Here is a 15,287-nt window from a genome sequence, read left to right as displayed (position 1 = left end):
TCAAGGACTATTCTGCTTTGAGGCCCTCATAAGGAGAGTATAACAATGCACATTATATGAAGAGAGCAATAATTACTGTTTATTTTAACATGTTTAGTATTAAAATACTAAATTCCTTTATCTATTAGAAACACATACATGCTCATGATATCTCTTCTTAAATACTCTAATATTTTCAGCAGATTTTACATTTAGTGGAAGCTTGTTCCACAGAACTGTACCAGAGTACTGGAAGCTCTTTTTAAATTGCTCTGCTCTTGGTTTTGTTGCTAGAAGATTTCCATGTGATATTGATCTCAACTGGTATTGTGTTGAAAAAGGCCTGAATAAGTCCACAACATACTTTGGCTCCATTCCATGTAGACATTTATATAAAAGAACTGCCTTGTGAAAATCTATCCTGCCATATATTGTGAACCTTTTGAGTTCTGTAAATAATGCTTTTGAGGGATGATCAATAGATGCATCTAAAATTACACATCCTGCTTGTTTCTGAAGTTTATGAATCCTGTCAAGCTCAGATTTAGCAGTTTCCCCATACATTTGAACAATAATCCATTGCTGGAAGAATATATGACTTGTATAGATTTTGAGTTGCCATAGGTAACTATTTCTTGATTCTGCTGAGTAGGGCAATTTTGGATGACAGTGTTTTACAAAGCTTATCAATATGGTCATTCCATAATAAATTATTATCTACAGTGACACCTATAAGCTTCTCATGTTTGACATTTTCTAATGGATGATTATTTATTGCAAGAGATAGTTCTGGGTTCCCTGACTTGTGTAGCTTTTATGATGTCCCCAAAATCATACATTTTGCTTTACCTTGATTAATTACCTTCCCACTTTGTTATGCCCAGTTTTGGACTCTAATAAAGTCTGAGTTTAATCTCATTTAGACAATTTCAGTATCAGAACTAGATGTATACAAAGTTGCATCATCTGGAAATAAATCTGTATTTTTGGATTCATTATTTAATGGTGGATCATTGATATAGACAAGGAACAGGAGAGGGCCCAAAACTGAGCCTTGAGGCACCCCTGAATGAATAGTGCAAGTTTGAGAGCTAATATTGCCAATGCTGACTTGTTGAGACCTTTGGTTTAGGTATGATCTAAACCAGTTTAAAGAAGGATTGTCGAACCTGTAACAGTTCAACTTTTGAAGCAGAGTTTCATGATCTACAAGATCAAAGGCTTTCTTGAAGTCAGGGAAAACAATCCCAGTTAAATGTCCATTATCCATTTCCTTCAGCCAAAGATCACTTAATTTGGTAAGTTCTATTGGGCACAAGTGGTACTTTCTAAATACTGATTGCACTTTATGAAATAGAGGATATGTTTCAAACATTTTATAGACCTGGATGGCTACAAGCTTTTCAAATAATATTGACAATACAGGTAGAATTGGTCTTTAATTCCCTGGATCCTCCTTTTCTCCTTTCTTAACGATAAGTGTAACCTTTGCACATTTCAGTGTTTCTGGAAAATTACCACTCATTATACTTAAGTTTATGATATGCGTTAGTGACTTTGTTATTACTAGTGCAGCACTTTTAAGGATTCATGGACCAATCCCATTAAATCCAGAGGATTTATTAATATTATCCTTAATTAGCATATCAAAAACATCAGCTTCACTAACATTAGCTATTGAAAAATGATTATCATCAGGAATTTTAGTTCTTATAAATAATAGAAGAGCATCAAGTTCAATTGGGCTGTTAGTCTGGTTCTGAATACTGTTACTGGAGATGCTTATGAAGAAATTGTTGAACATTTCCACAATGTCTTGTACAGATATTGCTATATCATCATTTTACTTCAGTCTAGGTGGAAGACAACTGTTCCTGGCTGGGTTCTCTTACTTTCATCCATTATAAAACAAGCCTGTTTACAATTGTTCATTTTTGCCTTATCTGTCAGGTACTTAGCTTTATTCCTCCACTTTATATAGTTTTTCATGTCTTTTTTCTTGTGGAAATTATCTCTTAGGTGCCTCGACTCATTGATTTCAAGGGTAATCCACTTGTGTCTAATTTGGTGTTTAACCATTTTTGTTTTAATTGGGGCATGCATGTCTAATGCTGCATTGAACATCTGATACCATTTGTCTAAGGCAGTGTTGACATCAGTTATATTGCAGACTGAGTGGAAGGGTTTACAAACTAAATCATTTAAGAAATTTTCCTCATCAAACTGTCTCAAGTTCCTGTATTGTATTTCAATGTGTGACCGCTCCAATAGCTTAGTGGTTAGAGCGTCCACCTCAGATGTGGGAGGTCGCAGGTTTGAACCCCGGCCGAGTCATACCGAAGACTTACAAAAATGGCACTGACAGCTGCCTTGCTTGGCGCTCAGCATTAAGAGGTTAGTGTTAGGACTGGTCGGCCTGGTGTCAGGATAATATGACTGGGTGGGACATCATGCTACATGTCTGCGGCATGATGCCCCAGTGCTAGACATCACTATAAACTGCCACACTGCAGACATCATAGCAATATGACTGAAAAATTGTTAAAGCTATGTTAAAAATCTAAATCACACACACACACATTTCAATGTGTTGGCCATTTTTAGATGATCGGGGAATATGTCTAGTTGTACAGACTAGATAGTGGTCACTCAGTGCAGGTACTGGCACATGTTACTTTTACTTATGTATTCACTATTAGCATAAATGTGATCAATGATAGTAGCACTTTTATCTGTTACTCTAGTTTGGGTCTTAATTAATTGAGTAAAGTTGTAACCTTGAAAGTTACTGATTCATGTTAATGGTGGAGTTTTCATGTAGTCAATGTTAAAATCACCTAATATGACAGTTTCTGAATATTCCTTTAGTAATGCTTTTTGAATTTGCAATTCAGATCTATCAATCCAGTCAGCTGTAGACATAGGTGGGCTGTAAACTGAACATAAGAGTATTGGCTTAGATTGGGCAAGGGCTACTTCGATCCAGATACACTTCACTCCAATAGTCTCTAGATCAACACATCTGTTATAACTAATGGAACTGTCTACATAGAGAAAAACACCCTCACCACCACCACCCATGGATTCCCTATCTTTTCTTTCACAGTTGAATCCCTGTATTTGGAGAGCCCAATCATCAATATCATCAGAGAGAACGGTTTTACATAGTCTTAGAATATTGACTGATCTAGTTTGCTGTAATATTAACTTTATCTCATTTAGTTTAGGGAGGATGTGTTGAATATTTAGGTTGATTACTTGCAGAGAAGGCCAAACACATGACAATTTTGATCAGAGGATTGATTTTCAGACATATTAGTTGCAGTGTATTGTTTTTAGACATGACATATTTCTTTTCATCACCTTGGTTATATACATAAACACGTGAAGAAAACATACAAGATCCATCTGTTGTACCATGACCACATGTAGTGAATACATGAGAATGTTCAATATGAGACTGATTTACATACATACAAGAAGACATTGACATATTAGACACTTGAGGAGCCTGAGAGGGAGAATTAACTTAAACAGTGTCACATAGTTGTTTACATGTTAACAACTTGCACTTTGTACGCAAATCAGATAGTGCCTGAAACCTGTTTATATAATTATAATTATTACATTGAACATTATATACATATTCTAATGCATTTTGTTGCTGGATATGTGTTGCATAGGCCTGTACATCATTGCCTTCTACATATTGGTATGTGCACAATGTTTGCTTATGTCCTAGTTTGTTACAAACATGGCAATGAAACTGTTTTCCATGCAGACACCACTGTGTTACATGACCGTGCAAACCACAATACAAGCAGTTTTCTGACTCGTGCCTAACTCCTTTTATAAGTCTTATGTACTGGTCTTTATTCCAAAGGAGCATAGCAGTACCTCTTTTGGACAAGTGGATTTGGTCTTGCTGGTATAATTGTTGGTTAACTGTACCTTGATTGTCTTTGAAGAAAGTCCTGTATTGCAGAACAAAGAGTAATTGGAAATTTTCATACAACATGCTCACAGTATCATTTCATGGAGTCATAAGTTCGTTCCTTCTTGGCAGTAGGCCTGAGATGATTATTTTACACTCTGTGATTTTGGACCAGATGGCTTACAAGAAACTTTCATAATCATCCTCAATGCCCTTTAAAGATTGGCCATTACTGTAATTATTGCCACCAATGAGAAGAACTGCAGTATGATATGGAGACATCCATATCCAGTATTTTCTCTGTATTAGAGTTTGTGGGGTTTACATCAGTTTTATATAATCCTCTTGTTCTTACTCCTTTGATTATTGATTATCCTGTGAGAAGAGATGTGTTTTTAATTATGTTGCTGATTTTGACAAGTGGGGGATTCAGATGCATTGCTTCAACTTCTTGATTTCCATGACTAGACTGACTGAAAGTTTTTTTGACTGTTGTATTTAGCATTTGTATTTAATTTAGCTTCATGCTGTGGGTAATTGGAGGTTATCTTTAGAGCAGTTCCTTCTGTACCTGGATTTGATGTTGAGTGAGACACATGATTGTCAGTGTTTACAGCATAATAGACTCATCTTGTTTAATTGGTGAGGTTGCATCTTTTTGTTTGTATAATGATTTTTTTTATCTAATAGCTGGTTTTGTGGTTTTGGTATGGTCAGAGTGCCCTGACAGGCACTTGTATTTTGGTTCTTTGACATGTTTGTGTATTGTATTGTCTGGGTTTCCCGGTACACTGTTTTTGTACCTGGTTTATCCATTTGAACACTTTAGATTTTTTATTTTTATTGCAGAGAGTTCATTTCTAACCATGCTGCTTGGGCCTGAAGATTGCCTATCATTACTGAGCACTGTATGGAGGTGCAAGTATATGGGTTCCAGAGAACTCAAAGAAATTTGTTTGCACCTATCATAAACTGGAGTCCTGGAGTTTCCTCCACATTAATTGTAATCTGGCTTACTTCATGTAATGCTGTGTTACTGTTGACTGGATTTTGAGATCTATAGGCTTCAGGGATGGGTGCTGAAGCCCTTGGCTGAGAGATCATTAATTTCAAATTGGTGTTATCTACCATTTGCTGACAAGTGTTGATAATATAATTTACCCATAGTCTGGCCCTGTACTTGAATTTTAACAGCTGTCATGTAGAGAGTCACAGTGGCAGAATCCACGTCCATGGATTTACAGATCAGTCCGTTATATGAATGTCCCTGCTGGAAGTGTAGATTCTCATCCAAGAATGTTTTGATTGTTGGAATCTTGTTTGAGTCAGCTGCATATTATGTTGGAATCTATTTAAGAAAGCTTGGAACTGGAGAGGAGGAGTCAGCCATGTTTGATTTTGGTGTTACTCAGACTTTGTAGGTTGAATCCATTTTAGGTGAATATTTCTCTTGAGTATTGGGTGTGTAGTTATTCTTTATATCATTTAAATATGTCTTCTTATTTTGATGTTTTCTACATAGTTAACTGTAATAATAATTTGCATTCAGCAACATATACCTTACATCCTCTTTGTTAGCTATATTGAAACAGTGAAGAAGAGACCGTGTTTTACTGTTCTTTTGTTTGAACATGCAAACATGCAAGTCTGTACTTATATATACATATTGAGCTTACTAAGTTACCCAGATACTTTGTGCACAGCCTTGTTGTTGCTGTTGTTGTAGGGTTAAATGCCATTGTCCAGCACAAAATAGGCTATACATGATGGCCAGTATAAATGGTATAGGAAGAACCCGGGAAAACTCTGGAAAGAACCACCGACCCTCGAGAAGGTACTGGCTAGCTTTCTCACATACCACCATTGGTCGAACCCAAGACTTGAACCCAAGCAGAGGTGAGATGGCAGTGATCCATAAGGACGAGTGCTTTAGACCATGCAGCCACTCAGGGCCCCTTGTGCACAGTCTAAATTGGTTGCTGGTAGCACTTAGAACTAGTATATTTTCTTCTGTTTCAGTTGTATTTCCGAATATTTCAGAAATTGGTTTATAAGAGCCTCATACTGTGGTGGCTGGTTTTTTTAACACTTGATAGTAATCTTTAAAGACATAAAGCAGAATAATTCCATTTGTAAAACTCTTTAATGAAAACAGGTTTGCTTAATAAAGAAACAGCTTTTTAGAATATGCAAAAACCTAATTAACACAAAAGTAAATAATAAAAATGACTAAATACAAATCATGTCAGGTTAAAAACAAAAAGGATCCAAAATGATTGTTTATGACTCTAAATGCATGAGGATACAATCAAATAAATTTCCATACACTAGTTTCGATTTCTGTGTAAATTGTGGCATCGCTTAATATGCAGTTCACATGTATTTTAAATATGTCTTATTTTGATTGTTTTCTACATGGTTTACTGTAATAATAAGTTGCATTCAGCAACATATACTTTATAATTAGAGTTTGAAAGAAATGTATTGTAAGCATTTTAAAATGCCACTAGTGATTATTATATAGCACATATACAAGTCACGAAAACATTACCATTTTAAATCTTTTCAGAGTTGGTTGAGAATATGCCTTACATCAGGGAGAAATTAGAAAAGGGAGAAACGGGTAAGTTTTAGACAAAGTTTTAGTTTTAAAAATAAAAATGAAATAATTTTATCCACAAAACTTTGCTCTTTTTTGTATGAACTTAATCACAAATTGAAGAGTACAGAGTATGTATGCATGTATGCATGTATGTATGTTCCTCTTACACCAGCCATGTCTTTATTATATTGCATTTATTTCCATTCATCACAAACTTTGACATAATTCTGTAAAAGTTAATTTGTTTTACTGTATATTGTGTTTTGCTGTTTACGCCAAGCATTATACTACTAGCAGCATAGGTCAAGGTCAGAGAGTACTGAGAGACAAGAGTCAATGTAGTTCTTATAAAATCATAAGTAGAAAAAAATCACATTTACCCGTATCTGCTAATGTGCAATGCTGTGGTAGATACGAGTGTTCCCAGCTTCCAGTTTTGGTACATGTTGCACACAGAGAAATAAAATTTGATGACATTTGCAGAATTACGTAACAATACCACAGTGTTATTTTGTTGAGCTCACATTAGTGGGGAGATTATGCATGTAGTCATATTAGGCATGTGATTAAAAGGTAGATTTTAAAATGGTAAAGAGTTGGGAAAAAAAAGTGTTAGGGAAATAAATCAATTCAAAAATCAAACATTCATTCAACAAGAAAAAAAGTACAGATGTTAAGACTGTAAAAGGTATATGGAACTGAAGAAATGAGGGAAAACTATACAATTATTCAGTTATAGTGGGAAGAGAGACATAGTACTTGACTTTTTAGTGGAAGTGTTAGTTTCGCAAACAATTTTTAAAAATATTTATTTTCATAATTTCTTTGGTATTGGCCCAGACATTCGTGCTGGCTTAATATACTTAATAATACACTATACTTAATAATACACTTAATATAATTATAATTGAGATCAGTCTACTACTTTCTAACTGAATGAAACCACACAAAGAACTTTGAACTACTGCTGAATAACCACTGAAAATATTATTAAAGTGTGTCAGAAAATGACTGACTACGTCAGATATTGTAGCCTTGAAAGCAAACTAGCAGGAGGTCCTGAGATCATTTTGCATCCAAAATTTGCGAATAGCTCAAATTTGTAGCCCACGTGGAATGAGATCTTATGCGTAACCTTGAAAAAACTAACTAACCTGATCTTTACCCACACACTCAACAGCACAGATGAGGACAAAAATCTCTCATAATGCCAGGAAAACTCAAAAGTTTCATGAGTACAGTTTATGCATCATGGATTGTGGAAAATCCACATTCTTACAGTAGCACTTAATCCATCCAGGTCATTTCCGTTGCTGACCAGATTTAGTGGTCATCATAGATTGTCCAAGCTGTTGCTTATAGTGGACATAATAAGCTTTTTTTGTCCAAATTCACCCCAACATAAAAAGTGATAGAGGACATTCACTTCATCGAACTTTCCTCTTGGCCGAACTATATTGCACAGTGCAGAATACCATTTTTAAGTTGTACACAATGGCATTTAATATATAAAGACTCCTCTCACCCAAACTGTACTAAGAATATTTTGATTTTTCTTATAGATATTAAATTTAATTGTGTCTTGTCACATGGCCAAAAAGAAGGTAGTACTAGCTCATAGGATATATAAGCCTCACACTGATGAGACACAGTGATTAGCTGAACCAATGTATCATCCAGAACTTTTCCCTCTGATGTATTACTAGGTTAGCAAAACACTCAGGGACCAGAGGTAACTGTACCACTCTAGCAGATGAGAGGGAATGCCTTCACATTATTTCAGGCAGTACCTTCTTCACTGAAAAGAATCATTAAAATTTTACAGAAAGCACCATGGCAGGAAAACCTTTTAAGTAGGGTGAAATGATTGATCGATATATGATTGTAAGTTCGTTTAATCTTAAGAAGTCGTAATTAGTTTTTAGTCCTTGGCCTTGTTAATCTTTAAATTGAGAATTCATCTGAGATATCCTTTGCAGGTAGAGGTACTCATTTTTGTTAGTTAAAATGAAAAAGACTAGAAAACATTCACTCGCCATCTATAACATAACACAAAGTGGCATGGTTCAAAATATTGCCCCCACCCCGTGAATTCCATGGTATTATTTTTATCACAACAGCTTGTTCAACATAAAGTAATCCGAGTTTCCTCTAATCATCACCACCTCATTTTTTATATTTGAACATTTATATTGGGTGTACCTGTATGGTCAGAGACACTTGCCTGTCAAACAGTTTGAATTTGCCAACACCATGTGGTGTTGGCATAGGGCAGTAATAATAATAATAATAATAATGACTTTATTTAAAGAGGTTAACACAATTAGCTAAGAACTAATCTACATTGAGCACTTATACAAAGGAATTTATTTATTTTAGCTGCATCTCTGAAACCACTTGATATATTGGGTTTGGAAGAAAGAATTAGAGTGGGCATTTCTGATCTCAACAGGAATACTCTTCCAGAGCAAAGTTCCAGCGTATTGGAAACTTTTAAAAAATAATTCCTTATCTGGTTTTGGAATTTTTTACTGTTTGGTAGACATGGATCGCAGGTGGGGAGTATCGCCAGGTAGCTTATATTGGAATAGTGATTGTAAATATTCAGAAGCACTATTATTGGATATCTTGTACATTAATTTGGCTTGTCTCAAACAGATTCGATCTTTAATAGGTAATATTTTTAACTTACCAGCTAAATTTTCCGTTTTGTCTTTCTGGATTGATATTAGCCCAGATGCCCTATTTTGAAGATGTGACAGCTTTCCTGTTTTTATCATTTGAATTAACCCATACTGTATTACAGTAGTCTAAATAGGGTTGTATGTAACTGTTATAAAATAGTTTTCTGTGCCTTTAAGTTTCAGGGAGAAAATGTCTTATCCTACTGAGAAGCCATAAACTTTAATTTACTTTTTTACTGATATGTTTGATATGTTCAGTCCATGATAAAGACTTACAAAAATGGTACTAACAGCTGCCTCGCTTGGTGCTCAGCATTAAGAGGTTAGTGTTAGGACTGGTCGGCCCGGTGTCAGGATAATGTGACTGGGTGGGACATCATGCTACATGTCTGCGGCATGATGCCCCAGTGCTAGACATCACTATAAACTGCCACATTGCAGACATCGTAGCGATGTGACTGAAAAATTGTTAAAGCTACGTTAAAAATCCAAATCACATCACATCACAACACAGTCCATGATAGGTTATTATCTACCAAAACACCAAGTAGTCTATCATTACAGACCATTTGCAAATTTTTATCCTTTCTTGTCAGACATAGTTCATCACTATCAAGATTTGTCCTTTTTTGCCATGCTGAAATAAGTAATATTTTAGTTTTACCAGTATTTACCACCATGCTATTGCATGTGCACCAGTTGTCCAGTTTGTTTATGGCATTCTGTAAAGAAATTTCAAGTTCTTGCTTTGTGTTTTGGCTGTATGACAATGTTGTGTTATCTGCATAGAGATCTGTAATTTAATATATTGAGTCCCTTAGTAAAATTGGTAGGTCATTAATAAATAAAATAGTATTGGACCTAGAATTGAGCCGTAGGTCATTAATAAATAAAATAGTAATGGACCTAGAATTGAGCCTTGTGGTACTCCATATCTAATTGTACCAGGCTCAGACATAACATTATTTATATAAACATGTTGTGTTTTCTCACTTACGTATGAAGTAAACCATCTAACTGTGTTTTCATCACATTGGTAGATTTTCAGTTTCTTCAGAAGGATTTCATGATCCACCATGTCTAAATGTTTCCTGAAATCTACAAATACAGATCCTATTATTCTACCTTGGTCAAGTGCTTGAAGACATTTTTCAGTTAAGGAAATCAAGGCAGTCTCCCATGAATGTTTCTGTCTAAAGCATGATTGATTCGGGTGTAACAGCAAGTGTTTGGTTAAATATGACATGAATGAGTCATGCCAAAACTACAGAAACATCAGTCTGATCAGTCATCCGAGCAAAGTCATGCTGAAGATAATTCTCAACAGACTGAAGCCTCAAGCAGAGAAAATTATTGCTGTAGAGCAGGCAGGCTTCCGAGCAGGAAGGAGAACCACAGAACAAATCGTCAATCTCAGACTTCTTTGTGAGAAATACATTCAGCATCAGCAGAATCTGTACCATGTTGTTAAAGATTTAAAAAATGCCTTTGATAGGGTATACCATGCAGCCTTATGGGCAACTATAAGGAAGTACAACATAAGCTCAAACCAGGTGCAAGTTGTTGAGCACCTCTATGACAAAGCCACCAGTGCTGTCCTTATCAATACCAGCTGAGGAGATTGCTATCGAAGAACAGTTGGAGGCAGACAGGGATGTATACTGTCACCTACACTCTTCAACATTTTCCTGGAAAGGATCATGGAGGATTCCTTGCATGACCACAAGGGCACTGTCAGCATCGGAGGAAGAACAATCACCAACCTTCACTTCGCATATGATATTGATAGTTTAGCAGGAGATGACATAGTACTGGCTGACTTGGTTGAATGCCTCAACACAACCTCCACAGCATACAGTATGGAGATTAGCGTTGAAAAAACAAAACTTACAACAAACAATACCAACTGCATCAGTGCAGAAATTAAGGTTAGTGGACAAAAGTAATTGGGATCAATTATCACAGATGAGAGCTCTAAACCAGAACTACTTTGCAGGATTGCCCATACAACAGGAGCAATAACAAGGTTGAGACCAATATGGAAAGATACCAACATTGCTTTTGGTTCCAAAATAAGGCTGATGTGCTCGATTGTCATATCCATCTTTCTGTATGCTTGTGAAATGTGGACGATCACATCAGATCTAAAAGAAGGATTCAAACCTTCGAAATTAGATGCTACCACAAGATCTTGGGTATCACATATTTTGACCATATAACCAATGAAGAAGTCTACAACAGGATCAAATGAGCCAACGGATCCTATGAAGACCTCTTGACCACTGTATAAAAGCATAAACTGAAGTGGTACAATCATGTCTCAAGATCATCTGGACTGGTAAAAACAGTCTTGCAAGGCACAGTGCAATGTTGCAGAAGAAGAAGTAGACAGAAAAAGAGGTGGGAAGACAACATTAAAGAGTGGACAGGCATGGGATTTGGAGATTTCCAAAGGGCAGTTGTTGTTGTTTAGGGGTACAATGCCATTTTTCAGCACATGATAGGCTATACATGGTGGCCAGTATTAATGGTGGAGGAAGAACCCAGGAAAACTCCGGAATGAGCCACTGACCCACAAGAAGCTACTGGCAAGCTTTCTCACATACCTACATTGGCCGTATCTGAGACTCGAACGCATGCAGACAGAGATGAGATGGAAGTGATCCGTAATGGAGAGCGCTTTTGACCACCCTGCCACTCAGGGTCCCCCAAAAGGGCAGTAGAAAACAGGGAAAGATAAAGAGAATTGGTTGTAAAGTCAACTGTGGTGCCCCAGTGACCTCTTGGGTTAAGGGATTGATGATGATGATGATGAGTCTGTTCCAGTGTGTCAGGAATTTAGCAGCTAAAATATATTTCCAAGTTTCAGCTAAGTTCATTTTTATGTGGTATTTTTAAAAATAAAATTAAAACTTGAGATTGAAAATTGTTATTGTGTTCAGAGTTGAGGGTTTACAGGGGAAAAAATGATGATATTAAGGAACGAACATTTCAGGACTAAGAAAAAATAGGACTTTTGGGGATTCTGAGGGTTTGGTTTTGAGGAGTTTCACTGTGTGTGTGTGTATGTATATATATATATATATATATATATATATATATATATATATATATATATATATATATATATATATTAACATATATATATATATTAACATATATATATATCAACATAAACTTTGCTAAAGGAAAAGTGAAATTTAAACAATGGGTTATCTTAAATGCACAATTTTAATATATTTTTTTCTAAGGAAGTATGAAATTGCACTCTTGGACTCTTTAATGTTTATTACAGTGTCAGAAAACAGCAAAATAGACTAAATAATCATATTTCTTTCAGTTTTACTTCACAAAAATTCCGGTGAATACTTGGATGTTGTGGGTTTGAGGTATGTACAGTTTAATAGTGATATTAAAAAAAGATATAGTTATAGGTAGGGTCTGAATTCATCATAATTTAAAGGAAAAGCTAATTTTCCACAAATGACTTCAGGCCACTGAATTCATTTTCCATAACAAAGAAAAGGTTTTTTGGTCACTGGTTTGAACATGTGTAATTCCATAAGGCTGTTATGAAGAAAATTGGATAAGTATGTACAATTTTGCAGTTGAGACTGTGCAAAATTTCCGAATCTGAGATTCACTGTTTAGTTAAACAAGAAAATATTATATCCAGAATTTAAAACAAGATAATTATTGTAATTATTATATGTGTTTCCTTTTTTTTTTAACCTGGGTGGAAAAAAAGTTGCACCATAAGTTTCGTGACAGAAAAAAATTATTTTATTGTGTCCCAATATATACAGTAAATATGGTAATGTAAATTTGGTGGTGATAAATATATAGAAAGATAAGGAGGAAGAAATGTAAATGATAAAATATGTTATCACTAGATACAGGTGTGGCTCTTATATGATTTTCATATGTCTTAAACTAAATGCATCTTTCTTACTGTGTTGTGGAGTAGCCACTATGCATCATGTGTAGACATTTGCCACTTACTAGTCCTGCTGATCATAGACCTGAAGAGCTTAACTATGGCCAATTGTCTCTTAGCACAAGATTGTTATTGCTACTGTTAAAAAAATTATTTGAAGAATTTGCCATGAAATTTTCAATATACATTCATCTAATTGGTCCTAAATGAATATAGTACTGTTCTGACATCCAATATGGCTACCATGGTAGCCTTCTTGAAAATAGTGTTACCGCTGTTCCTCCGTAATGGCCATTTTAAAAAATCATTTCATAGCAACACGTTCTGAATGGATTATCATTGACATAAATTGTCATATTGACTAGGGATTTTCACCATAATATTTTTATATGAAATATAAGTGGTCCTAAACGAAAACAGTGCAAATTCTACTGTTAATCACTTTAAATTCATGGGTATCAGATTTTTTGCATAAATGTGTGTAATTTCATGGAATTTTCATTTGAAAGAAGAGGCATAAATGAAGGTCTTTTAAAAAAAAGTTTATGTTTTTTCACTCTTGTTGAGAGCTCTTTAAAAGTCAAGGTACATGTGTAAGAGCAAGAGACCAGATATTATTGACTGTAGATAACATCATGATTTATGGATGTTTAATCCTGTAATGATAAATGAAAAGAAGGACAGTTTCAGTTGCTTTTTGATAAAGTCTCAATCGAACTAAAGAGTCAAGGCATATACCCTTAAGCCAATGAAGAGTGGCGCATCTCCACAAATGAGGGTCACTTCAGACAGTGTTGATGATTAAAATGGGTTTTGGGTAAATGGGACTGATCTTAAGCAGTCATACGTATGAAATTTGTCTGGTAGTAACAGTCTGATCTTGTGTTCAGTCTGCTCACTGGTATGGTAAATTGTACTTATGAACATCAGCATTAAAGTTACAGTGGAAACAAAGTTTGTTTATGAAACAGTCAGATGCAGTAATTGTTTGCACACACTTCTGAAGTGATTTCCTTTGTGTCGGATATATAGTGGTCAGTTATATTAGCAATTTTATTCAGACCTGCCAACCCTTACAGGACCATCTCAGTAAGGCAGTTGATCTTTTTTCTGTAAGTTTGACCAGTTTTTAATAAGGCCTAACAAGATATTAATGCACTGCTATTGTTACTGTAACAGCTCAAAAGTTGGAAAACATGTTTGGTATTAAAAAATATGGGAGCAACAGTAAACATTATTTTCAATTGAAAAGTTTTTAACATACACGTAGACCTTATTACTTCTAGTTTAGTTGCACAAACTTTAGTTCCAAACCCAATGCAGCTGAAAGGTCTTTTGCTGTCTCTAAGGTTAACGTCATTCTTCATATTTTTTCGATTTCACATGACGATGGCAATCATACCTCCTGCCATGAGACATATTCAAATAGACATGTGATGTCCTATAAACATAATTGTGTCCCTTCCTGATTTTATTCACAAGAATCTGAATATTCCTTTGTATTCTTCTGTGCTGATTATTAACAGTTTTAAGAGGCTTATTTTCCTTTTCTTGTTCAGCATATATCGCTTGTTGGACACCATTTTTCATAATTTCTTTAATCAACAGTTTGATCATGAAAACACTTTTTGTCTGCAAAAATATATGTGCAGTTAAAAGCATGTAAGGTACTACTGTAAAGTAGTCTGGTTTCCTGATTAATTAAATCTAATATAAAACCATGATCCAAATCACAGATGAGCCAGTTATCCAGATTTTACAGCAACAATCTTTATTCCATGCCAGTTGCTTCTATTCCACAAGTTCATATTTTAGGGGTCAGTTTCATAAGGCTTACTGCAAAATTGTATGCGTTGGCAGACCTGTTAATGTATATACATCACCATTGCCAGTGTTTGTGCATTTAGCAGAGTCTTAAATTCTGTTCGCCTATTGAGAGTTTTCTCATGCACCATGAGTCCATACATTTGATCTTGTTCCATCCTTTTTGGGGGATGAGAGCATGGCCATGTTGGTCATGTGGTCATGATACTGGTGCATGAGAGCTTGGTGATAGTTGCTGTTACTTGTGGCATGGGAAAGATTCCTACTTGAAAGAATCATAACTCTCTTAGATTATGTTGGTGCCATTTGTTCAGCAGAAAGCTGTGA

The 15,287-nt window shown here is 35.3% G+C and overlaps 1 protein-coding gene across 4 annotated transcripts in view; it reads left to right on the top strand.

Annotated features, from left to right (window-relative positions):
* LOC149787078 (uncharacterized) overlaps nt 1-15,287 on the top strand; it is a 103,719-nt gene that overhangs the window by 22,849 nt on the left and 65,583 nt on the right. For all 4 annotated transcript variants that reach the window (XR_016425083.1, XM_089977602.1, XM_089977603.1 and 1 more), the window contains exons 4-5: nt 6,483-6,536; nt 12,540-12,588. Coding sequence is in view for 3 of the 4 variants with exons in the window: in XM_089977602.1 (XP_089833728.1) it covers nt 6,483-6,536; nt 12,540-12,588 (103 nt within the window). In the remaining variant the exon portion in view is untranslated. The remainder of the gene's footprint in view (nt 1-6,482; nt 6,537-12,539; nt 12,589-15,287) is intronic.

Source organism: Sinohyriopsis cumingii, chromosome 12, assembly GCF_028554795.1.
Source record: "Sinohyriopsis cumingii isolate HCF-2022 chromosome 12, ASM2855479v2, whole genome shotgun sequence".
In the NCBI taxonomy this organism is placed as follows: domain Eukaryota; kingdom Metazoa; phylum Mollusca; class Bivalvia; order Unionida; family Unionidae; genus Sinohyriopsis; species Sinohyriopsis cumingii.
Note: the sequence above shows the minus strand (reverse complement) of the source record. Positions and strands in the feature narration are given on the sequence as shown.